A 25,816-nucleotide genomic window follows, 5' to 3' on the forward strand; every position below is an offset into this window, starting at 1 on the left:
TCCTTCCAAGTGTCTTAGAAGTTGTAGATGGCAGACATTAACAAGTGCTGTACCTTCGATGATTCCATAAAATCAGTTCCCTTCATGTATCCAACCTTTGCTGCAGTTTCCCCTCATCCTCGAATACCACCATCACCTCCTTCGCAGCAACAAACAGTCAGTTGTATTCAAAAGCATGACCTTAATTATCCTTTGGTATCAATCAAATGGGTTATGGCAGGGATGCATCATTGACAAGAAGGAAGGCTTTCACCCTGTGTCTAGCAATGCCAAAATCCTGTGTCTTATGATGAATAACCTCCTTACAAAAGCGGTTCTGAATCCACGAAGAGCACAGGGTGCTTTGCATGTCCAAATGCTTTGAAACAATGGCTGCCAGAAGCATTTGCACTTAAGCAGACGCGTTGTCTGGAGAGCTTCCGAGCAGGGAAATTCTTCTCCTTCATGTCAGCCAAGGTGTTAGTGGGCAAGGAACTGTTGAATAGACCAGTTTTGTCAGTGCTATAGATTCAGCTCGAAACAAGCTCTTCCTTTCATCTGCCTAAATTCCTCTATTCCTCCTCAAAAACTTCCAAGCCTTTACCATGAATCTTCCTGTTGGAGAGCCCATGTTGACCAAAACGGCAAACATTCAGAATCCTTTCATCTTCACAATGTGAAAAGAAGAAAGTGAAACAAAGGACTAAAAATCACAGTTTATTGGACGGCATTTTTTTTTTAAAGGAATGTTTAGTGCAATTACACAGTCTAAGAAAAAACTATTTAAAACGAATTACTTGACACATTAGTTTGCAACAGTAAAGAATAACTTTAGCTTTGTACAGATTAAGAAAATGGGGTGAAAATATTTAATGCACTGTACTGTCTAAGCAAGCAACAATTCCTTAAAGAAAACATTTTATTTAACTTCATAAAAAAACACGACGCATAATGCTTTCTATAGAAAAAGTATGAGTTTCAAAATACAAAATTTTCCTTCATGAAAGGCAAGATTTCTGAAAGTAAAATTCTTAAAAGTAGTTTTTCATAAATATCTCAATCAAATTGCATGCATAACTGAATGTATAAATTATTTGTTACCCTGAAAATGTACAACAGTTAAGGCAGTGATGATCAATGCTACAACCTGCAGTTAGAACCAAGCAAATTCAATTTGCAGTGTACTGTACAACAATCTCAGTCTAACCACCCTTACTCTGGCTACAAAATACCCTGCAGAAATGAGACTGAATGCAGACACCGCCCTACTTACAAACGAGTTGTGTTCCTGATGGCCGTTTGCATGTTGAAATGTTTGTAAGTTCTTTACTGTAGTCTTCAAGCCTATTTAAGTACAGTACGATATAAAATTCATACAGTACTGTATATGTTTTTTCATCCTAATGCAGAATACTGTGTGTACAGAATAGGCATGCGGAACAAAATTTGAACTTACAGGTGGCAAAGGGAGCGCTCTGGACACGGTTTTAATTTGCAATCCGATTTGTTTGTATCTCTGAATGTTTGTACGTAGGGTGGTGTCTGCACAAGCAAATAATCATTATCGGTAATATAATTCAATTGGAAAAAAGAGAGCTATGAATAATAATGCTTAAACATTTTAGATTTCTCTGAATAAATACTAGTTAATACTAATAAATATATTAACTATAACAATTATGTGAACACCCCAAAGCATTCAGATACACTGCTACGTAAAGGGTGACTGTTTGTCTTGAAAGGTAATTGGAGAGAAAAGCCAGAGGGGTAATGCTGTCACTCAATCGTATGATATAAATAGATCATTTGGTTTAAAATTAAAGCCTTACTGAGTAGAGCATTAACAAAAAAGAAAAACAAGGCTAAGAAGTCCTAAATCTAACAGAGTACAGTCATCAGTAGAAATAAAGCCGTGTTCTCTATCGTGACTTACACGTTTACGTAAAATTACAGAACGTTTCAAAACCTCAAGAAAGACAACCCTAGAAGACAGTCACTCACATAACTGTACCTATTTCTCTCTCTCTCACCTCTATTCCTAATTCGAGATCATAATGGCACGCTTCAGCAATCAGATTGCATACATTGGCCGACGACAACAATTTCACTTGTCAGTCTTAATAATGACTTTTTTTTTTTTTTCCCTTGAGGCAAATGCCACCAGGACACATAGCCTACACTACCCTTATCAAGATCAAGCAGGAATGAACGAAGAAAATTGGGTCCGATGCCACGTTTGGTGACGGGCACGCTGGAGAAGTTACGCTGCAGGCTTTGTTACTTCAACTTTTTAAAGTTTCAACGGTGCGGATGCAGAGTAGGGAGGTGGGTAGGCGTGAGGAATCCTAACGACCTAGAAAGACCTTACCTTCCTGACCTAACTTAGGGCGCTGTGCCCTGACCTGGCCAGGGGGCCCCAAGTAACACTGAATATCTTGCATACTACCTGTTAAAACATATGGCTCCTCTTACACAACAAGCAAAACCGTGACACTGACCTCCAATAAACACTTTTATCCTGGAAAGTCGAACGAGGCAACTCGCACGAACTGTAGGTGTTAACCACTAAAAGTGAATTAATTACTTCACATTACTGTACTTTTCTAGTACTTTGTTTCTGCTTAATGTGCAACATGCATGCACAATGTAACAAGAACTGAAATTGCCTCTTGATATGGATGGAATTCCTATACTTACAGAGCTATTTATACTCTAAACAAGTTAGACTTTTCATCCAAAACCTCAGGTAAAACATCCAAAGTTCACACCCTCAAATTCCCCTAAAATCCTTTAAATACTTTCAGTCATGTGGTATAATTTTCATTCCTCACACTCCTTCATCTGTAAATATTTACACCTGATCACCTCTACTGCACGGAAGGAAAAAATCCGAGACTGTATTTTCCAGTTGAAACCCTCGCTAGTTATCTGAAGAGAGCAAAAGTTCATTAGAACCTAATATTCTGATCAGAATAAACTGTTGTTATTACTCCAGTCCACTAAGAAAACCATTCGACTGATAATTTTTCTTTTGTAGGAATACATAAAATACAATTATTAGGACAAGTTAAAAATACGTTATTTATAGAGACATTATGTCTTTGTACAGGCAGTCCCCGGGTTACTTCAGGTTTGGGTTAGCCATTCTGGGCTTACAGTGCCCTTAACTCCAATTTTTCAGTGCTGTAAGTGGATTTACGGAGCCACTAACCAGACTTACGGTACTTTAGGTACTATTTATTCCCATTATAATTAAGATGCTTCAGGTTACAGTGATTTTTGGCTTACAGTGCGCCACTGGGGACAGAACCCCTGACATAAAACGGGGACTGCCTGCATGTGGAAGACCTGATTGTCAACTATTTAATGCGAGTTACTGACACCACCCTACTTACAAACGAGTTACATTCCAGACAGTCATTTGTAAGCTGAATTGTTTGAAAGTTGGTTACGGTACTCTTCATGCTTATTTAAGTACAGTCGTACATAAAATCAACACGGTACTGTACAATACACTGTACAAACAGTACTGTATGTGCAGAAAGTTTTGAGAGTTGACTGTTCTTAAGTAGGGTGGTGTCTGTATTTAGAAACTTAACTGTACAACCTTTTGACAAAATAACTACTACCTTTCCGCTACATTGCCAAAGGCTGACTGTGATGAAGGCAGAAGGCAGTGTACTATACGTGTGACCAACTGGAATTGCTACAAATCACTACTTGATACTTACAATATTAGCAGAAGGCACTTATGCACAGAGATCTGCATTCACTCTGGCTGTGAAACCTAATGCTTTAAGTCTCAATGCTCCGGTTTTTCAAAACTGAGTACCTCTTGGATAAGCATTCCCTAAGAAAATTACACTATGAGTATTTCTTGGATAAGTGTTCAATTGTCAGGCTAAAAAGATAAAGAATAAAATATAAATATAACCGTACAGAGCTAGACATGAAGATTGCAGAGTTAAAAAGATCACATTCTCCAAAACACAAGTAAAACAATTATAACTTACAAAAAGTAAAAGGTTTCCAAAAGAGGCGTAAAACAATTATAACTGACATAAAGTACAATGTTTCCAAAACAAGTACAATAATTATAACTGACAAAAAGTAAAAGGTTCACCGTGTAAAAAGTTTCGCATTCCTAAGTTCAGGAGATAAACACTCACATCAGTTCACAGAACATGTTGCTTACGAGCCCATGACTATGCCTCTCTACAATTACCGGCCATATGTAAAAAACCTCATCTATTCTCATGAAATACAAAAATGGACAACCATCAAGTAAAAAACTAAAGCACATTCTACTCTATATTCTGACTGTTTCTAAAATAGGTGGCGGCATATTCAGTGAGAAATAAATTTTGAATCCCAACAAACTTAACAACTCTAATAAAGCAGTGTGACATTCAAACTACTCTTGAAATACAACATCGAAGCTGTCACTTCACTGAAATTTTTTATATGATTTGATTACCAGTGGAAAATTGACATTTTTTATACGATTTGACCGCCAGTGGATTGAGCTCAAGAAAACACATAGAACTGCAAGCTTATTGCCTTTAGCCCAACTAAAACTAAGTCACAGACTCTCAATACCAAAACCTAAAACACTTCATCGTCTTCAGGCATAAGGACAAAGACTACACAAGAACTAACACTCCTTCAGCAAAAACATCAGAACTCATGTATGTGACTTTCACTCAAAATGCATCATATGGCTTCATATATCTTTGGCTTTGGTTCCCAGTGACAGTGTTTTTAACACACTCATCTCTTATCATAAGCTTCAATTCTCATATATACTGTTATTTCTTTACTCTTTATGTAAGAGTCTATTGCTGCTGGTCAAGTTACCTATCACCTTTCAGCTGATGAACATGCTGTGATGAAACGTAAAATAACTGGGTTTCCTAAAGCTCAGAGTCCCACTTTTCCTTTCACCCTGCCATTCCGTACACAAACTGTTCTCTACTTTTTGAAACATGCTCACTCACTGTAAAATAGGAATCCTCGTATGGCAGAAGTGTTACCCTCAACAACAGAATTGCTGCAATTCTCAGGTTAAAAAAAATAATTTGGCTATTGTCCACAAACGACTGACCAAAGTTTTCCCTATGTAATTCTGATGTTTTCTCTTTTGTCGTCTAGTGGTATATCTTACAGATATACCACCCTACTTACAAACGAGTTACGTTCTGGGCAGCCGTTTGTACGCTGATTTGTTTGGAAGTTGGTTACTGTGCTCTACACACACATATGTAAGTGCAGTATGATATATAGTCAACACAGTCCTGTACTGGTACATTTTTTCATTCTAACACACAATTCACTATACGCACAGTACTGTAATTTATAGAATGGGCGTGCAGAAGAAAATCGCAGCATCTCTGAATGTTTGTAAGTAGGGTGGTATCTGCACTTCTTTCCAGCCATTTTATCATGATGAAATAAAACTGACTGGTCTCATCCACTCACCTGAGTCACTTCGCCCTATAATTATTGGACATGTCCTCCTATACACCAGTCAACCATTCCAAAAGTTACTGAGCTTCCCTAATTAACCTCAAAGGACAGGAAATGAATCATCTACCTAACAATAAACTTCAAGTCCACAATCTCTTAAAACTGGATATTACTTGCCTATCTCAAAGAAGGAATAGTAATGAAGGCAATATCAAAGTGTAAACGAAATTCCATATGAAAGTTGTGTGTAATAATAATAAACAAACCCTCCAGTTCTGGTTAGGATTGAGCTGCCACTGATTAAGAGCATTGTTATAACAATGAAGTAACTGAGTAGGCCTTCTGAATCACGCCGATGGAGCTCACCCAATTTGTTTTTGTGGGAGAACTAAAAGTGGAACAACAAAAGTTAGAATGTTAAATAAAAAGTTGTTAATGCCACATGAATAAAAAGTTATCAACTCCACATGAAAGCTCCTATTTCTAAATACAACGTAAAGAAAAGAGAAATAAAACTGTACATAGCGATGGTCACTGCCAACTGGTCCAGAACTAAAACTTGAGTATGCATGGCAATGCTCATTATGGTTGGTCAAGAAAGAAAAACTGTGCAAGGCAAGCTCTTTGTTAATTGGTCCAGAACTAAAATGTGGGTAAGGTGATGTAAACTGTTACTGATCTAGGAGTCAGTACTCTGTGCATAGCAATGCTTACTAGAGATTGCATGCATAATAATGCTCACTGTCAATTGGTCTAGAAGGAAAAATTGTGTGCATGGCAATGGTCGTTGTCCAGTGGTCTTGAAGTGAAAGCTGTGAACATGGCAATACTCATTGTCAACCAACTGAGAACTAAACAACAATTATGGGTGTGTACAATTAGCAACTGTCCAGAAAATGACGTGCATTTCAAAGCTTAATGTCAATTGTCAAGAAATATTTTGTACATTGGGTGTGAGTTGAAAATTATGAGCACAGAAAAGCTCATTGACAATTCATCCAGAGGTAACAACTGTGTGCATGGCGATGCTCACTGTCAACTGGTCCAGAACTAAAAAACAGGTGTTCTTGTCAGTAAGGAAAATACAACCGAATTTCTTGAAATTCCCACAACACTTGAAGCAACTGAAAATCATGAGACACAACAGAACAATTTGCAGCAAATAAAGGCAAATAATAATAAGCACTGTGTCCTCAACGTTTTTCAACAATTCAGAAAGCTGATCATTATAACTACTATAATATCATTAGTATTTCTTGAGACTGGAAGTTCTTTGGCAACCTAAGTTCAGCTCGAATGCAATATTCCCACCTATCTCAAAAATTCATTGTCAACAGATTCCTCTACACATATTGCCCCAACAGAAAATATCAAAGATAATATTAAATTCTCTACAACTGGCAATTTTCAATACAATACTTCAAACAAATTCAACTAAATCTTAAAATTCTCAAAGTAAATAAAAACAATCAACTCATTACCTGTAACAAACTGCACATAAACAAACGAATGTTGACAAAAATATATCTGTACTTCAACACAATAAGAATATCATACCAAAACAATTTCCAACATGTCGGCGTTAGTTATTTTCAAGGTGCATTTAGGATTATTCATAGAGTAACAAAATACCTTTATATAATGTCATGTCAAAACAGGAAAACTTGTAACTCACCATAAACAACCACCAATCAATTTTGATAGTCGAGTAACTGGCACATCCAAATCTCTTATATATACTCCAAATAAACCGAAATATACCATACACTACTCACTAGTAAAAAATCAACAAAACTGCTGTCAGTTACAGGTGGAAGGGGTTGAGGCACCTGTACAAGTAACCTCCCCAACAGCCTCTGACTTGAATTTGAACTCTGACATATTTCTTCCCCCATCCTGAACCTAAAGAATCTCTCACTCTGAGAAGCTGGGTTGTATAAGTCATTTTTACTGATTGTTATTCAGTGTAATATAGCTCTGAATCTTCCTTTTCATAATTGCAAACCTGCAGAGTAAAAATCTGCTGAATAATCTACGCTAATAACAATATTCTGGCAACTTAAGGGTTTGCAATGAACAAGAATTACCAGACCACAAATATCAAGACACAACAAAAAACTATTAACGGACTGAGAGCGTTGTGTGACAAATCAACAACGTGTTGCACCCTACAGAAGTCTCAGTATTTGCTGCCGAAAGACCCAGGTTCCTATGAAGTTGTCAACGCTATGACCAAAGGCACAATGAAGACTCTAACGACAAAATCAACCCACATAAACTTTCACTATTGGTTACAGTCTATTGTATAGACTTCAATCTTATTTACCACTGTGACACCAACAAAAAAAATATGCCACAATGATAACCATATGTATGTAATATTTTTGTAAAATGATGAGCAAATACCCTGTTCATGGAAACATTTAAATGCAGTCTTGAGGATATAACACTTCCTGCATGATAAGAAATTCAAGAGCACTCGTACCACTCTGAGAAATCAAACTTGCAAACTGTTAAAAGACGAAAGCAAGTTTCCGTACTTGGCATCTTCTGAGGAAACTTCTCACATGAATGTTGAATCTGCTGAGGTGGCCTGCAGCTGCTGAGAAGAGCGAGATTGGAACAGTTCCCTCAACAACGCAGCTTTTTCCCGTTCGAGTCCAGTGATGCGTTCACTTTTCAAGCTGACCTCCTATCGGTGAAGAAAAAAATAAAAGGCATTTATATTCAAGTCTATTATTGTTTTATACAGTCTAAGTGTATATGCACTATTGTTCCTCAACTAACAATGTTAAACCCTATAAAGATTCAAATATTCCGTTTACATCAGTATATGCAGGTAAAATCTTGGTTCCTTCAAAGTAGTATAAGAACTCTAAAATTTTTGCTCAGTTTTGTGGTGAAATTGCTTCACACTAGGAATTATTCATTAAATTACAATTGCTATAGATATAAAGGAAAAACTGTACTTGTGTCCAATCAAAACAAATCTTATATTTTAGTTAAGCTTAGTTCATCATAATTATATAAAAAAACTTAACAGTACTGTATACAGTTGTGAGCGATGAACACTCGTCACTTCTTAATGTACATTAGCACAGAACTTTTTCCATTAAGGCACTGGTAAAACATCCTGTGCTTATAGTAATCCCCTTATATTATACCTCTGTGAGAAGGTGATTCTGGTCCTTCAGTCTCTCTATAACTCGTACTTGTTCCTCGGGGTCGACACCCACGTTCTTTGAAGAAAAATTACTGGAGGACACGGTAGGTCTGATGGCTAGATTTATGTGGGAAGGTAAACCGCGTTCGAAGCCTCCATCAGCGCACGGAGGTGAGAATTCACTTCGTGAATGCGAGCGAGCTGGAAGTGCAACATTTCCTGCTGAGCTTCTACGCTTGGCTCCTGAAAATATTGTGGCAGTAATTGTAAGTGTCAAGTACACATGTTGAATATGAAGGGAATAATCTACATTTATAAAGTAATATATATACAGTACAATATTGGAAACAAAAGCAAAGTACAATACAATAATTATAAGGACAGGAAAAGATTAGCAAATAAGATAAGAGGTATACAAGTAAACATGTACAAATATTTTATAGAAAAGGATCACAATTCACCGAGTAATGCAGGGAGTTGAGCAGTAGTGCTATGTCTTTACTATCTATAAACTTTCTATTTTTACAATCGCTCTTGCTATCACCATAGTTTAACAAGACCACTGAGCGATATTTCTCGAGTTTATAGTACTCGCCAAAGAAAATGTAGTACAAGGCCTATATTAAGCAGACCTCCCCCTCCCCCATGGAGGACACCATTGTAATAACTACCAAATATGGATACTGCAATGCCCAAATGAAAATAATGTTCATAAACATGGGCCCATTAGTATCTCAGCACTTCAAAATGCATTGCATGACATCACCTTCCAATAACTTAACATTTTTTGGGCTTCGAATGTGCAATCGTAGCTACTTCGTGACAAACTAGTTTCTCAAAAATAGAGAAGAATGATTCTGGGCACACATATACTTCTACACTGTGAGGTACGGAAGTCTGGATCAAAGGTAAAGGCAAACTTGGAACTGCTCATCCTCAAAACCACATACAGTGAAACCCCGTATTCGCGGGGGATGCGTACCACAGCCCCCGTGAATAGCTAAAATCCGCGAATACTTAAAACCCCCTCTAAAAAAACTTAAGAGCTGCCCATTTTGATAGTTTAAACACAAGAAAAACCCTGTAAAAATGCTTAGACCTGAGTACTTTAATAGTTTTATCACAAAAAGTGCATTTATTCATGACAATTATATGAAAATACAGTAATTAGTGAAGATTTCTCAGTGACAAATACCGCGAATGGGCGAATTTTCCGCGAATGATGGCTAGATATGTTCCCCAGAGAAAACCGTGAATGCGCGAGTCCACGAATCGTGAGAACGCGAATACGGGGGGTTTACTGCATTCAACTTACATTCTGTGGGGGTCCTTGGGGCAAGTAGTGTATCCTTTCCGACACAGCCTGCAACTGCTGTCTGTACCAACTCCTGGCTCGCTCCACAACTTCGTACCCTTGGACTAGCATGTCCCTCTCTGCTTCCAGCTGTTTCAGTCTTCGTACCTATGGAGACATTTAAACATTTACCAGTACAATATTATATAAGTTAAGAAAACAAAAAAGCACATTTGTATGCAAGAGAAAAAGACCATAAGTACTGTAATTAAAATAAAAAATCAGCCGTTTTAGTCCTCACACCTGGGGAAACACTGACAAGTACTGTAAAATATTATAGAAGCTAAGAAAACAACAAGCGGGCGGGACCTGTCGCCTACATTATGCAACGGAAACGCTAATGTGATATTTTGAATTTAGGGTTGCCACACTACAGTCAAATACCAAAATGGCCTAATGTGTACCTATACAGTACTCTAAAATATTATATGGATAAATAGCTATGATCATGATGAAATAACATTGTTCTGAATAAGCATTACACTCTCATTTTGCAAGTAGGGTCAATAAAATATAGCTTGCTATACATGCATTACATATATCAACAGTAATCTGGATGGAATTCCTTAACCAACATGAATTTGGACATGACTGGTCCTCAGTACCACAGCTACGAGTCTGACGCAGTCTTCACTTTCTCATACCTGAGCATGTCAAACACCAAGAAGTTACTGTCTACACAAAATGATGTCTACATCTGAGAAACTGTTTTGAATTTTTATATAAAAACGCAGACACCACCCTACTTACAAATGAGTTACGTTCCACATGGCCATTTGTAAGCTGAATTGTTTGTAAGTTGGTCAATGTACGCTTCACGTCTATTCAAGTACAGCATGATGTAAAATCAATACAGTATTGTACACTTTTTCATCCTAAAGCACAATACACTGTACATACAGCACTGTATGAACAGAACAGGCGCGCAAAACAAAATTTGAACTTACGAGTGGCAAAGGGGACCGCTCTGAACACGACTTTAATTTGCTATCTCGTTTGTTTGTATCTCTGAAAGTTTGTAAGTTGAATGTTCGTAAGTAGGGCGCTGTCTGTAATGTAAACCTTCAAAGCTTCGAATTTATGCAAAATCTCCAACTCATATTGTTTCCAAAATTCAAAATGCTAAGAGCTCCTACCAAGCTGTAATCAATTCCATTCTGCAGAGTATGCCTTCGAGCTTCTCTCTTCCTAGTCGACTTTTTATGAGTGGCTGCCAAGCTAGGAACGTTTGCTGACAGTGCGGCAGCTAAATGACTCTCGGCCTGATTGCCAACACTCGTCCGAGAGCCGTCCCCTCCGTCTCCAACGCCTCTACCTAAGGGCTCGGCTGGCAATGGTACCCTGAAGAACAGATAGAGAATAGAATATAGAATTTAGGTCACAGGCCATGCACTAGGACCTGTGAGGTCATTCAGTGCTGAAACTGACAGTAAAAAAGTTTACAAGGCGTAACTGGAGGAAAACCTCGCAGTTGCGCTAAGAATCAATTGTTAGGGGAGGATGGAAAGTAAGCAGAAAGAGAGATTATGAACAGAGGTACAGTAGTAGGAATGAAAGCGGTTTGCAGCTAGGGACCGAAGGGACGCTGCAAAGAACCCTAAGCGATACCTACAGAAGAACGGCAATAAATAAATGTTTATCAAAATATTAAGACATTAGAGGTAATTGACACGGCCTCTCAAAGGATGATCTGAATATACTTGTAGTTTAAAAAGTTTTGAAAATTTCTAAAAAATTTGTCAGTTAAATATCCTCTCATCACTATTAACCATGTTTATACATCCCTCAATTCTCTTTCATCTTCTACACTCTCTGCCTGAATATTCAGCCATCTCATGAGTCATGTGTATAAACCCTTTCCCTTCAAAGGGTTAAAACTCTAATGAATTCTCTCTACTCTCTTCTATCTTCAAGACTGTCTGCCCGAATACTGAGCAAGCCCATATCCTCACCTATGCAGTTCTCCGTGACGTTTTGGGTTGTCATTTCTATCTATAAAACTCCCAAAATCAGACAAATTGATTTGTAACCTCTTCTAAGCACACGATCAACCAGAAGTGCATTTTTTCCTCTTCAGACATCGACGCTATTCCATCACTGGTACATAAACTTCTCAGCACACACCAGCATTTAGTCATTTCTGCAATCTCTTCGTTTCTTTGCAAGTGCCTGTCACCAATGCACAGAGGGGCATGAGTCGTCCGTGTGTCCTTTCATGTCTGGGATGCTCCTGTTTTAACTGAAGTTCAACATCTTTCCACACTAACCAGGGTGTTGCTAGTCTTTTTTTTTTTTCTTCCACTTACTGCTCTCTCAAATTCCAGCTGTACAATCCAGTGTTTCCTAGGTAACAGAAGTATTGTCCCTTTCCATCATAACATATTTCTCCTATGCATCACTTCACTAACTTCACTTTTTATGCATGCTGGAGAACAAAAACCTTCTCTTCTTATGCACGCCGAGCAACAAAAAACCTCATGACATTTATTTTTTAAAATCCTAACCACTGCACCAATAAGTCCTGTACATGCATTGCATTTAAACACCCTGTCGTCAACATATAGAAGCTGTATGGGTCCTCTCTTTCTGCTTTTCTTTCTCACTGCCTCTAATGTTATGATAAACAGTAAGTGAGTCGGTGCTGATCTCATATACGGAAACCAGCATTTATCTCAATTCCCGCTTACACGCCTGCCACTATCTTCACCCTAGATCTTGTCATAATAAAACAATGCTCTGCATCTCTTTCTTGTCACCCCTACCTTGTAATATTCTATAACTGCTTATACTGGTACTCTGTTAAATGACTTTTCAAGATCTACAAATATGTAATTCCTTTTACAAGATGCATACCTCCTTAGCTGCCTTTAACAAAATGCATGTTATACCTGACAGATCCCAGGGCCTTAAAAATATCTTGTCTTATTAAGAGCTCTCATAATCTATTCTATACTATATTATTTTTATGAAGATCATGGACACTTTTCATATGGAACAAGCCCACATGGGCCACTGACTTAAATTCAAGCTTCCAAAGATTATTTTGTTTAATTTGAAAGACGTAACAGAAGGTCATAAGGCATACAGAAAGTTCAGTTATGAAAAATATCAGCTAAATATCAGTCCTCACTACCACCACACTTCTAAACCCAACTGTCTTCCGAAAAACAAGCTGCTCACATTCGACATAAAAATTGCTACTTATTGAAAGCAAAATACTATTAACTGGGAAACACATTCACGGAGCAACTGCCACGAACTAGCTGGATTTTTATGACACACTAATTTCAATGGCGAAAACATCAACAAAAGCGCACCGTACCTCATGTCACGAATATCTTTGTCTTGGAAATTTTTATTGTTGTTGTTATTATCTCCCACTTCCCCTTTTCTCCTCTCTTTGTGCCACGTCTGTAAAGCGGAGCGAATTCCCGCCTTGCCGAGAGGAACGTGATTGGCCTTTTCTTCTGGGTCTAATAGTCGCTCGAGACTAGAGCCCCTGTCCCTTCGGTAGTCAACGTGGTCGTTGCGATCCCTGAAATTAAACGAGGCCTCCTTCAGATAAGCACTTGTTCAGAATAAAATAGAACATAGAATTTAGGCCAAAGGCCAAGCGCTGGGACCTGTTAGGTCATTCAGCGCTGGAAGGGAAATTGACGGCAAGGGGTTCTAAAGGAGTAACAGAAGGAAAACCTCGCAGTTGCTCCATGAAACAATTGTTAGCAGAGGGTTAAAGAAGGTCAGATGGAAGAAAGGGAATATGAACAGAGGTACAGTAAAAGGAATGAAAGAGGTTGCAGCTAGGGGCCTAAGGAAGGGACGCTGCTAAAGACCCTAAGTAATGCCTACAGTGCACCGCATGAGGTGTACTAACGGCAATACCCCCCTACGGGATACAAATTATTCAACTACAATGCAAAGGCACACAATCTATTGCAAGTTGATGAATAAAAATGAGAGAATACCTCCCCAGGGAACTGTCGGTCTCTCACGTAAATGGAAGGCAATCGTAACTGTACAACTCACATGACAATTCACACAGATACCAACAGGAAGTGACGGCAAACGAACAAAAACACAATTTTTAATGTTATTTTATCATAACCTGGAACTAAACTGGTGACAGTATTTTATGTAGGTATTATTGAATGTTTAATCCAACCTACTACGTCTAGGCTACTGTATAATAATCGGCTTTTAAAAGCTCTGAAAAAATTGCCATTAACCCTCTGCCAAATCTTTAGTTCTTTCATAAATCTAGTTCATATTTTATGGAATGGAATACAGTTTAGGCCAAAGGCCAAGCACTGGAACCCATGAGGTCATTCAGCGCTGAAAGGAAAATTGAGAGTAAAAGGTTACAAGGGTTAATAGGAGGAAAACCTTGCAGTTGCACTATGAAATAATTGTTAGGAGAGGGTGGATAACAAGATATTATGAAGGAATGAAAGGGGTTGCAGCTAGGGGCCGCACGGACTGCAAAGAACTTTTAGCAATGCCTACAGTGCACCCAGTCAGGCGCACTGACAGCACTAAACCCCTACAAGGAGTTTACATTTTATATCTCTTAAGATTTCTTTTTCAATTTGAAATTACTTTTTTATCTTTACTTGTTTCTTTGTATTCAATATGTACACCCTGATACTGTCTATTGTTTGTAAAAGAAATTATCATTTCATGGGCATTCTAGCTTTTAATTTATAGTATTTACTTGCTTTTTTTCTAACTTTAGTTTTTTCATGTTTGCTTGGATTGGCAATTTCTCAAGATTTCTCTTGGCTTGCCAACTTTCTAAGTACTGTATAGTATGAATCAAATTCTATGTACAGTATAGACAACATACTTCTGTATGCTGTATACTGTGCATTACCAATCTTGTAATGCATTACAGGTTAACTTACATCAGAGATTTTGGATAGGTTTCACTTCAAACTCTCATCATGATGTTTCATTGTTTCACTGGCTCTGAATACATCAAGCTAGTTATTATTGTGGTCCTAGTTCTGCATGTACATTCCTACCAATCCTAACAAAACTGAGGTAGCAAGCCCAGACCTGAACAAGTGACGCTCCAACGAAGCATGCGTTTAACTTCGTGCACTCATAAAAACCCGTCTAAAATTTATAAAACTAAGGTGAACTTCATCAAGAAAACATTAAAAAAGAAAACTAAAACCCATAACTGACCTGTCTCGGTGTGGTCGATCGGACCTCTCAAGGTCCCACTTTCTGTCAGACCTCTCCCGCTCCAGCGAGTGGGTTGCGCGAATGTCGCTCGGAATCCTGCCGATTTCCCCCAGGTTCCGATTCTCCATGTTGCGATCCAGACTCTGGGTGCCTCTGTCTCTGTCCATGACGCGTGGGGGCTTTGGCGGTCCAGCCATGTTCCCGACAGACTTGCTGTGGGACATGACTCCGAGGCCCATCTTGATGTCCGGTTTGGAGCCGTGAGATCGAAACTCAGACTGGTGGTAGTGCTGGTGGGCGGAGTGCTCGGAATGAGACACAACGTCGTCCAGGTGTGGCATGGATACCGTGCGCTCCGCGCGACTGTGATGGGAACCACTACTAGCACTGGCCTGGCTGGTAGACGGGATGCTGGTGACTGTACGTGTTAGTTTAGGGTGATGCTCCTTAAAAAAACAAATATGTGTATGAGAACACATTCCTGGTGAAGTTTGAAAGAAAAGTCTATCTTCATCTAGTGATTAAAGATGCTAACTTCTCTCTGAACTTTTTTTAGAAGCAGTAAGTTTCTTCACTACATATATAAGTTTAATAAGCAAACAACAATACTGTACTTTCAAACAATGTCAAAGTCTATTGATAAAGGTTTCCATAGATTTGAGTGACTTAAAATTACTAAACACTACAGCCTTCTTGTCAGCCGAAGGCTTTCAAGTTCATCTTAAAGCCCCAGGAAATATAATATGCAGCACCACCACCACTGAAAAACTTGATAAGATTAATATGTTTATACTTTGCAAAATGCATAAACTCCTTACTTTTCCCAAATATATATATATTTCTCTTCAAGGCAGTAACTTCATCCAGATATGATAAATGTCCTCAATAGGTCAATAGGTCTATTTCCAACCTCATCACGTCCTTCCCATGTACTGAGGTAGAAATTAAAAACTAACAGTACAGCATAAAAAATTTTATAAGGTACAATAGAGCATCCTCTTCCACTGTTCAAAAAAAAAAAAGTCTTCTTTTTGAAGAATTTCAAAACGGTTTTCACTTCCTATATGCACCCTCCTCTGTGGCTGCCATATATTCACCATGCCAAATCGTCTTAGAATTTCTATGAGGAAATCATATACCACTCCATTATTCCAAAAATGTATTATTTCTTTCCGTCTGCGTATGGTACCTATAGCCATTTGTCTTGATTTCAAGAACATCCCAGTTTATAAACGGTGGATTGGAATACAGAATTTACATCGAAGGCCAAGCGCTGGGATCCAAGAGGTCATTCAACACTGAAAGGAGGAAAACCTCGCAGTTGCACTATGAATCAATTGTTAGGAGAGGGTGGAAAAAGTCAGACTGAAGAAAGAGAATATGAATGGAGGTACAGTAAAAGGAATGAAACGGGTTGCAGCCTTAAGAACCTTAAGTAATGCCTGCAGTGTGGCACGGGATTTTACAAATGGCGGGTCTCTCCTTTCCTCTGAGGCCTGAAACATAAAAACAAAACAGGTTGCTAACTCGTTTGCAAAGTAAAATCCTTACCTGGTCTAGAATTGGTGCTGAAGGAGGTCTGCTTAGGGGAGGCGGGGGTGGTGGAAGTCCTGTGTTTGATCCTGACAGCTTGGGTGGGATGTTTAGGCCAAAATTGTTGCTGGGCATTTTGTCCTCCATCTTATTACGCAATAAACTTATCTATCAGGCAGGAGAGAAGTAGAGTGATAATGAGTTACGCATACTTCATTTTTACCATCTCGACACAATGCACTATCTTTCATAAACACCTGTCCCTTGAACTTCAAAAATACATTAGCGTATGAAAAAATTAACTGTTCCGTATACCTTAAAAATGTAACAGTACAAAATATTCATAAGGTTTTCTTTGCAAATGATTAAAAGGTTTAAGACACTGATAAACTCAATGTATCTGTCCATTTTAAGCTCTAATTAGAAACTTAAGCAAAAATGAAACAGAATTTACTGTAATAATCACGTCAAGAAGGACAAAATAGACTACAGACCCCATTTTAAGCTGTAATTAGAAATTTAGGCTAAAAAGAAGCACTGTAATAATCAAGTGAAAAATACCAACATTCAGACTCTTCCTACCTGTACAACAGAACTGAACATGGAAGAATTTATGCCAGAGGCCAAGAGCTGGGTCCTATGGGGTCACTCAGCGCTGAAACGGAAATTGCCAGCAAAAAGGTTTCAAAGGTGTAACAGGAGGAAAACCTCGCAGTTGCACTATGAATCAATTGTTAGGAGAGGATGGAAAGCAAGATGGGAGAAAGAGAATATGAACATAGGTAGAGTAAAAAAAAAAAAAACTTCCTACCTGCAGACCAGCGCAGAACCGCTCAAACGACAAGTAACCATCGGGGGGGGTGACTTTGCGAAGGCTACCCAACACTCCTCGGGGCATACCTTGCGCCCCATCATCCTGCCACCTGCGTTCGATTTCTGGAATTGTAAACGCAACGTCAGCCACCAAACGGGGCAGAAAAAATCGCTTCTGGACATGAATTATAGAGGGAGGGGGTTTACATACAACGGATCATGCTACATTCAACCTTTCAATACAGACGCCACCCTATTTACGAACATTCGACTCACATACTTCTGAGAAACAAACAAATGGGATGGCAAATTAGATTGTGTTTGTAAAGTCACCAAATCGGCGCCAGGATAGTGTTTCGGCGGCGCCATTAATTAAGTCTCCGCTGAGCTTGTTTTCTTTGATGACTTCCCGTTTTCTTCAAGCTCAATTAGTCACGCCTAAAACGTGCCAGGTCATGCATTTTAATCATTTTTACTTTATGGTATTTATACGAATGTCACACATTGTGTATCACATGTTTCTTCATTCACAGGCATCAAGACTGTATCTATATTGTAGCTCTGTATGTTTTGTATTGTAATTTGTACTCGTTCACTGCATATTATTGTTTATTGTTTCGACCTCAGGTCACAGTCAATTCCATTGTCTCTCACGGCCCGGCGTCAGTCGGCCGCAATATAAGCTGCCTGGATCTGTAATAAAGTAGCAGTAACTTTTACCTGCTCGTTTCTTTGACACCTTACAGTGGTGACCCCCGGAGTATCCCGGAGCCATTAGCGGACTCACTACGGCGACTCAGTCTTGGCTCCAGGATTTCTCCAAAACGCTCTTAGCGGCCTAAACACGCGCTGTAACCAGCGTTTGAGCGTGCTGACTCTCGTCGGCGCACCCCACCAGCGTCACTAGCGGAACCACACGGCGCACGAAAGTGCGTACTGACGCGAGTACCCCACTCCAGTAAGGGGTCAAAGGAGTGAGCATGGACGCGGATATCCCCTCCTTCATGCAGTTAAACGCGGACCCGCGGACTCCGAGGTTTACCTACCTCCCATCACAGCCGCGCCCGCCCCGCATCGAGGCCCTCCCGCAACTCCACACCAGCGCCCGAACACACGACGGCCGGGCAACACAATCGCGGGCCGCCCTCACCGTAAAGCTGCCGCCCGCACGCAGGGGAACCCATCGATGTGGCTGCGCAGGGTGGAGAGCCACTTCAGAATCGCGGACCTCACGGACGAAATCCTACAGGCCGACACAGTGCTCAACGCCCTTCCGGAGGACGTGTACAGAAAACTCATCTCGCGAGTACCAAACACACACCTCACATACAGCACCACAAAAAGTTCCTCCTCGAAGCTTGCTCCCCTGCCCATCGCCGAGCGGGCCGCCCGTGCTATCGACCTTGCCAATAATCCACGCCACGACCTCAATCCAAGAGACGCTTTGGGGCATGGTCGAGATCTCCTGTCAATACCAGTCTTGGGTGGCACAAACAAGCGGCAGGAGATAAGCTTCATACGGGAAATCTACCTTCGCCAACTCCTCCCGGAAGTACGCAACCAGATCGCTCACCCCTACACTATGCCTGTCGAGGACCTCAGAGGCGGCACAACACCTCACAGACTCCGTCAAGGCTTCACAGCAGCTAAAACCGGCCACACAGCTGGTCAGCTCCGTCCAGCCTGAAGAGGACGTGAGAGCAGCCCGCCAACGCCATCGCCAACAGACGTCCACCGAACCACAGCAGCCGGAGGTCCCCGGGCTTCTGTCGCTACCACAAGTGGTTCGGAAAGGACGCCCAAACTGCCTGCCGCCCTGCTGCGTGCTCAACCGTTCAAAAAGCGGGGTGGCGGCAGCCAGCAGGACAGGCCGCCATGGCAGCCGAAGAACCCAGGGCCTCAAAACAGTAGGTTTTTACGTCCGCGACACCGTCTCCGGCAGGATGATGCTGGTCGACACAGGAGCCTTTAAGTCGGTCTTCCCAGCATCCAGAGAGGACCGCAACCAGACACCAGACCCGGCCGCTTTCCTGACGGCCGCCAACGGAACCCCATCCTCTCCTACGGCACCAGGCTCCTGTCGATCTCCATCCTTGGCCAGAGTTACTCCTGGGACTTCATCGTCGCGGACGAGGAACCCCACTCCTGGGGCCGATTTTCTGGCGCACTTCGGCCTGCTAGTCGGCGTGGGGCGCAAGCGCCTCCCGATACCGACTCCTGCCGGTCTCTCCGTTAACGGCGGGACCCAGACCCACCATCAGCGCCGTCGCCCCACCAGTATGCACACCTTCTGTCGGAGTTCCCTGAGGTATTTAAGCCCGAGCCGCCAAGTCCCGGGGCCCCAGCCAAGCACGGCATATACCACCATATAGTGACTAAAGGGCCCCGACACATGCGAAGTTCCGCAGGCTTCCCCCTCAGCGCCTTCAGGAGGCGAAAAAAGCATTCATGCGGAGATGGAACAGATGGGCATCTGCAGGAAAGCCTCCAGTCCATGGGCCTCCCCCTCCACATGGTGCAGAAACCGGACGGCTCCTGGAGACCCTGCGGCGACTACAGGCGGCTCAACATTGCAACGGAGCCCGACCACTACCCTCTACCCAATATGCAAGACCTCACGGCCTCCTTTCACGGGGCCAAAATATTCACTAAATTGGACCTTCTTAAATCTTATTACCAGGACCTTGCCAGAGAACAGGCCGCTGACCCAGAAACCCCAGCATACCGCACCGCCATCACATCCCTCAAGTGGCGGGACGTGACCCTCGCCCCGAGGCCCCAGCCTGCTCTGTGACATCAGCACAGGCCAGCCCCGCCCTTTGGTTCCAGCCTCACGCCGCCGCCAGGTATTCGACATCATTCACGGCCTCTCACACCCCTCCGGCAGGACCACGGCCAAACTGCTTTCAAAAAGTTCGTCTGGCACGGGTGCAAAAAGGACGCCACAGCCTGGGCAAAACAGTGCCTGCAGTGCCACACCAGTAAAGTGGGTCGTCACACGCAGTCGGGGGTAGGCGAGTTCCCACAGCCAGGCGCCGCCGGCCACATCCACATCGACGTCGCCGGGCCCTTTCCCCATCAGGCGGATCCAGATACCTCCCTCACGGTGGTAGACCGTTCGACGAGGTGGCCCGAAGCCACACCCATGCAAGAAGCCACCGCCAGCGGCGTGCGCTGAGGCCCTGCTCTCCAGTTGGGTTAGCCGCCGGCGCCCGGACCACATCACAACCGACAGGGGCCCCGCTTTCCTCTCCGAGTTGTGGTCTGCCCTGGCTCAACTGCTGGGAACCACGCACCACACCACCACAGCGTACAACCCAGCGGCCAACGGCCTGGTTGAACGGTTCCACAGGTCCTTAAAGTCATCCCTCATGGCCCGCTGCACCGCCGAGGACTGGAAACATCAGCTGCCGTGGGTCCTCCTCGGGTTGAGGACCGCCCCCAGAGCCGACGGCACCCCATCCGCAGCTGAACAAACCCTGGGGAACCCCTCGTGGTGCCGGGAGAGCTCGTGGACGGATGATCGCCACTCCCCATCTCTGCAGAGGCTCCCGCGACGTGGCGGCAAGTTCGCCCCTTGCAGGCGCTCATACATCGACAAAGCAACCACCTTCATGCCGCCACAGCTGTCATCCGCCACCCACGTCTTCGTCCAGAGTCGACGCCGCCTGTCCACCACTAACTAAGCCCTACAGGGGACCCTTCCGCGTGCTGGAGCGGAACAGCAAGCGTTCAGCTGGCACTCCCAGGCAAGAACGACTGGGTTTCCATAGACCGGCTAAAGCCCGCCTTCCTGTCGGAGAGTCCCGGCAGCGACGCAGCACCCCTTCCGCCCAAACGCACTCCAGCACGCCCTCACCCCCGCAGGCGCGGCCGCCCCAGGAAGGAACCGCCCAAACAGCAGCCTCACAGGCGGGAGGCCCCTCAGTTATCTTCAAGGAGCCGCGGCACCCTTCAGCGTCCCAGCAGATACAGGGATTAATCAGGCGCGTCCCTCGTCTTGGGAGTATTTGTAAAGTCACCAAATCGGGCGCCAGGATAGTGTTTGCGGCGCCATTAATTAAGTCTCCGCTGAGCTTGTTTTCTTTGATGACTTCCCGTTTTCTTCAAGCTCAATTAGTCACGCCTAAAACGTGCCAGGTCACGCATTTTAATCATTTTTACTTTATGGTATTTATACGAATGTCACACATTGTGTATCACATGTTTCTTCATTCACAGGCATCAAGACTGTATCTATATTGTAGCTCTGTATGTTTTGTATTGTAATTTGTACTCGTTCACTGCATATTATTGTTTATTGTTTCGACCTCAAGTCACAGTCAGTTCCATTGTCTCTCACGGCCCGCGTCAGTCGGCCGCAATATAAGCTGCCTGGATCTGTAATAAAGTAGCAGTAACTTTTACCTGCTCGTTTCTTTGACACCTTACATGTTCAGTGCTCCACTTTGCCACCCAGAAGTTCAAGTTTTGTTCTGCATGCCTGTTCTATAAAATACAGTATGTATACTGTACTCTATGTACAGTAGGATGAAAAAACATGCAGTAATGTATTGACTTTATATCATACTGTACTTAAATTAGTGTAAAGAGTACAGTACCCAACTTTCAAACAATTCAAACAAACAGCCATCAGGAACGTTACTCGTCTGTAGAACAGAACACAGAATTTAGGCCAATGGCCACGCGCTGGGACCCGGGAGGTTATTCAGCGCTGAAACGGAAAACGACAGTAAAAGTGTCTGAAAGGTGTAACAGGAAGAAACCCTCTCGGCTGCACTATGAAACAATGTTAGGAGCGAGTCGAAAGCAAGATGGAAGAATGCAAATATGAACAGAGGTACAGTAACAGGAATGAAAGGATTTACAGCTAGGGGCCAAAGGGACGCTACGAAGAACCTTCAATAATGCCTACAGTGCACCGCATGAGGTGCACTGACGGCACTAGCCCACCACGGGACGTAACTCGTTTGTTAAGTAGGGTGGTGTCTGTACTTAAAACATGAAAAAAAAACCATCACTTCGCCGTTAATTCTACGCCAAGCACAACTCCGAAGACCCTCACCTGAAAACTTGACGTATCCAGTTCGCTGGTCGTCCATGATGTCAAAGAGGGTCCGCATGGCATTCACGAAAGGCTTCGGCAAGCCATCCAGGGGCGCCAGAGTACTGGAAGAATGATGTGTAGCGGTCATGATGAATGTAGTTATCTGGAATACCAAGAGGTTCTTTGAAACAAAAGCAATAATCCCACATCACGGCACAAACAAGCTGCTACTAGGCTTCACAATTCACTCTGTTACCTTCAAAATAATCAACATTAGTTTACTGAATATTTTTTAAACATTTTTCAACAATTATAATACTGTATATTACAGATACATCTAAAATGATAGCATTATATCATGGAAAATAACTTTATAGCAAGGAATAAAAATAGAATCATAATAAATTTACATAAATCCCAAAAATCTCAGCATTAAGGAAATATCTGATGATACTGGCGCACAATTCCAGGCTATGTCGGTAAAACAATTAGCCACTCCAAGATTGTACTTGACGAGGTCATTCTACAGTTGAGCTCCACTTGGAGATATCATTTGCTAATAAAGATTTTTAAGTGAATACAAAAATGCAGTAAAGGTGAGATAATTTGAAGAATCTACCATTTTTCGTTTATGTCTTTACGTTCATCCCCAAGGGGCTGGTACTAAAAATGGTGCCTCACGGAGCCTTCCTGTAAAATTACCCTAGGCTAAGCGGGTGCAAACCGTAGGCTAGTCCCCTCGGATAAGCGTCAGGCTAGTTAGGGTGTCTGGGAATCCAAAGGGTTTACAGTTGACAGTTTTCTTTATTTGCAGTGCAATTGAAACCTACAAGTTCGGGCCAAGATGCAATGCATTACTCCCCTAATATAATGCCACTTGTATTTTAACATTTTACATTTGTATTTGTTTGTTAATTTGCTGATTTAAAGTTTTTATCTAATAAATGATCTTTTCCTGTATTGCCCATTACCTTCTGCTACTTCTTGAGAACGAACTCTTGAATTTTAAGTCAAGGCCCCTTTGGTGGGCTTGTTCCATATGAATGGGGTTCTTCATCTTCTGAATAATACCGTTGCTTCCTCTTTTATCCTAAGGTCCCACTACGGCAAAGGTGCCCTTCGATACCTAACACCCGATAACTCACTTGTCATGTGCACAGCAGGGCAGAGACATTCTGAAATTCATGTGGCATAGCCTTCTCTATGTAAGGCCTAATTGTCAAGTCCACATTGTTATAATGCTCTGAGAATATTAAAGTTTAATATTTCCTTGAAATACTTGATATTTTCAGTCTACCTGATACCAAGCGGGACCCTATAGCCTATACCTGATGCACATCGGCTTGATAGGCCTAAATTCACACAGCAAAATTTTGGGTATATGTTTTGAGAAATCCAGTCCAATCTCCATTAACCCGTAAACAGTATCGTACGGCAGCCTATACACCAGGTACAAGGGTATTTTGGCTTAGGCCTACAGCAACAAGGAACCAAGAACGGTCAAATTTTATAAGTTGGCAACATGACTAGCCAGCCATTTTTGCATGAAAAACCACTTTGCGTTTTTCATGCAAAAATGGCTAGGAAATGATAGGTCACTAAAAGGACCTAAAAATACCAACCTAACCTAACCTAGGGGTGTTTACTGGTTACAATTTGGCCGTATTAGCTATGGGGGCAGGGGGCCGGTATTGTCTTACCGTGTAAGTCGTAATTTGATTCGTTTTTTATTCATCACTTGCGAAAAGTGTTTATGGGGTTCAAAGTAACAAGAATGAAGAGATCTTCTGAAAAATGTAGGTTACAATTTCATATCGCGCATTTGGCAACTCATAAAACAATACCCCAGGAACTTCGGCCTAACTCGTTAGCCTAGGCCTATACCCCGTTGTCGTAAACAGGAAAAAAAAAATCGATTCCCATCCTGAAATTGAGCTCAATGGTGGGCAATAGAAAGCGAGCCAGTCCCAGTGAGGGCGCCACGTCCCCGGGGGAGGAAGTGGTCCTCGAAACTTTCGCTTCGTCGAAGTCTCCAAATGGACTCACTCGGCCTATTTTCACTCGTCTAAGCCTCAAAATGGCCTTATTTCTATATATTACCTCCCTTATTTAAACTTCCCCAAGTCACGGGCGACCCATAGACCCCCCTTCCAACTCACCCGGGGGAGACAGGAGCCGGAGAAATGGAAAATAAGATTAGGATTCCCCTTCCGAGTCCCAAACTTTCGCTTCGTTGAAGTCTCCAAATGGACCAACTCGGCCTCTTTTCACTCGTCGAGGCCTCAAAATGGCCGTATTTATACGTAACATCTTTCTTATTTTAAACTTCCCGAAACCACAGGCGACCTACAGACCCCCTTCCGACCCACCCCGGGGGAGAAACGAGCCGGAGAGGTGAAAAATCAGATTATCATTCCCCCTTCGAAGTCTCTCGCAACTTTCGCTGCGTTGAAGTCTCCAAATGGACTCGGCCTCTTTTCACTCGTCTAAGCCTCAAAATGGCCGCATTTATTCGCCTTATCTCCCTTATTTCGCCTTCCCGAAACCACGGGGGACCCGAAGCACCCCCCTCCCAACTCACCCGGGGGGAGAAATGAGACGGAGAGATGAAAAATAGGGTTACAATTCACATTTCTGAGACACCGCCACCACCACCTGTCTTCGGAGAGCGCAAGGTGTAAACAAAGTTGAAATGCAGGTCAGCCAATCACCGGGCAGGGCGCCTGTGACGTCACGGCATACCTTCCCACGCTCTTTAAATCCGGTTTTTTTTTTTGCGCCGTGTGGGATTAGAATTGTATGGGTGGTTATCGTGGTTATAACCAGGGTTATAATTGTGTGGGTTGGTATGGTATTATGCGTGGTTGTAACCAGGATTATAGTTGTATGGGTTGGTATGGCATTATGCGTGGTTATAACCAGGATTATAATTGTATGGGTTGGTAGTATTATGGTGGTTATAACCAGGATTTTAATTGTATGGGTTGGTATAGTGTTATGCGTGATTATAACCAGGATTATAACTGTATGGGTCAGTATAGTGTTATGCGTGGTTATAACTAGGATTATGATTGTATGGGCTGGTATAGTATTATGGTGTTATAACCAGGATTATGATGGTGTGGTTGGTAATATTATGTGTGGTTATAATATTATATGTGTGATTATGACCAGGATTATAACTATATGGGTGATTATAATATTGTGCGTGGTTATAACCAGGATTATAATTGTATATGGGTGGTTGTAATAACTGCATGCATTTCCCTGCAAA

The 25,816-nt window shown here is 42.1% G+C and overlaps 1 protein-coding gene across 1 annotated transcript; it reads right to left on the reverse strand.

The window, feature by feature from the left end:
• Window positions 1–683: 683 nt before the first annotated feature.
• On the reverse strand, window positions 684–24,925 carry LOC136840337 (suppressor APC domain-containing protein 2). The gene is given in 11 exon segments (XM_067107033.1): window positions 684–8,137; window positions 8,610–8,758; window positions 8,761–8,851; window positions 9,924–10,070; window positions 11,099–11,303; window positions 13,285–13,497; window positions 15,150–15,595; window positions 16,701–16,850; window positions 17,494–17,618; window positions 22,561–22,705; window positions 24,702–24,925. Coding segments are annotated over 10 exon segments (1,785 nt in total). The 5' UTR covers window positions 22,691–22,705; window positions 24,702–24,925; the 3' UTR covers window positions 684–8,008.
• Between the last annotated feature and the right edge of the window lie 891 nt (window positions 24,926–25,816).

Source organism: Macrobrachium rosenbergii, chromosome 7 (genome assembly GCF_040412425.1).
Source record: "Macrobrachium rosenbergii isolate ZJJX-2024 chromosome 7, ASM4041242v1, whole genome shotgun sequence".
NCBI classification, from domain to species: Eukaryota; Metazoa; Arthropoda; class Malacostraca; order Decapoda; family Palaemonidae; genus Macrobrachium; species Macrobrachium rosenbergii.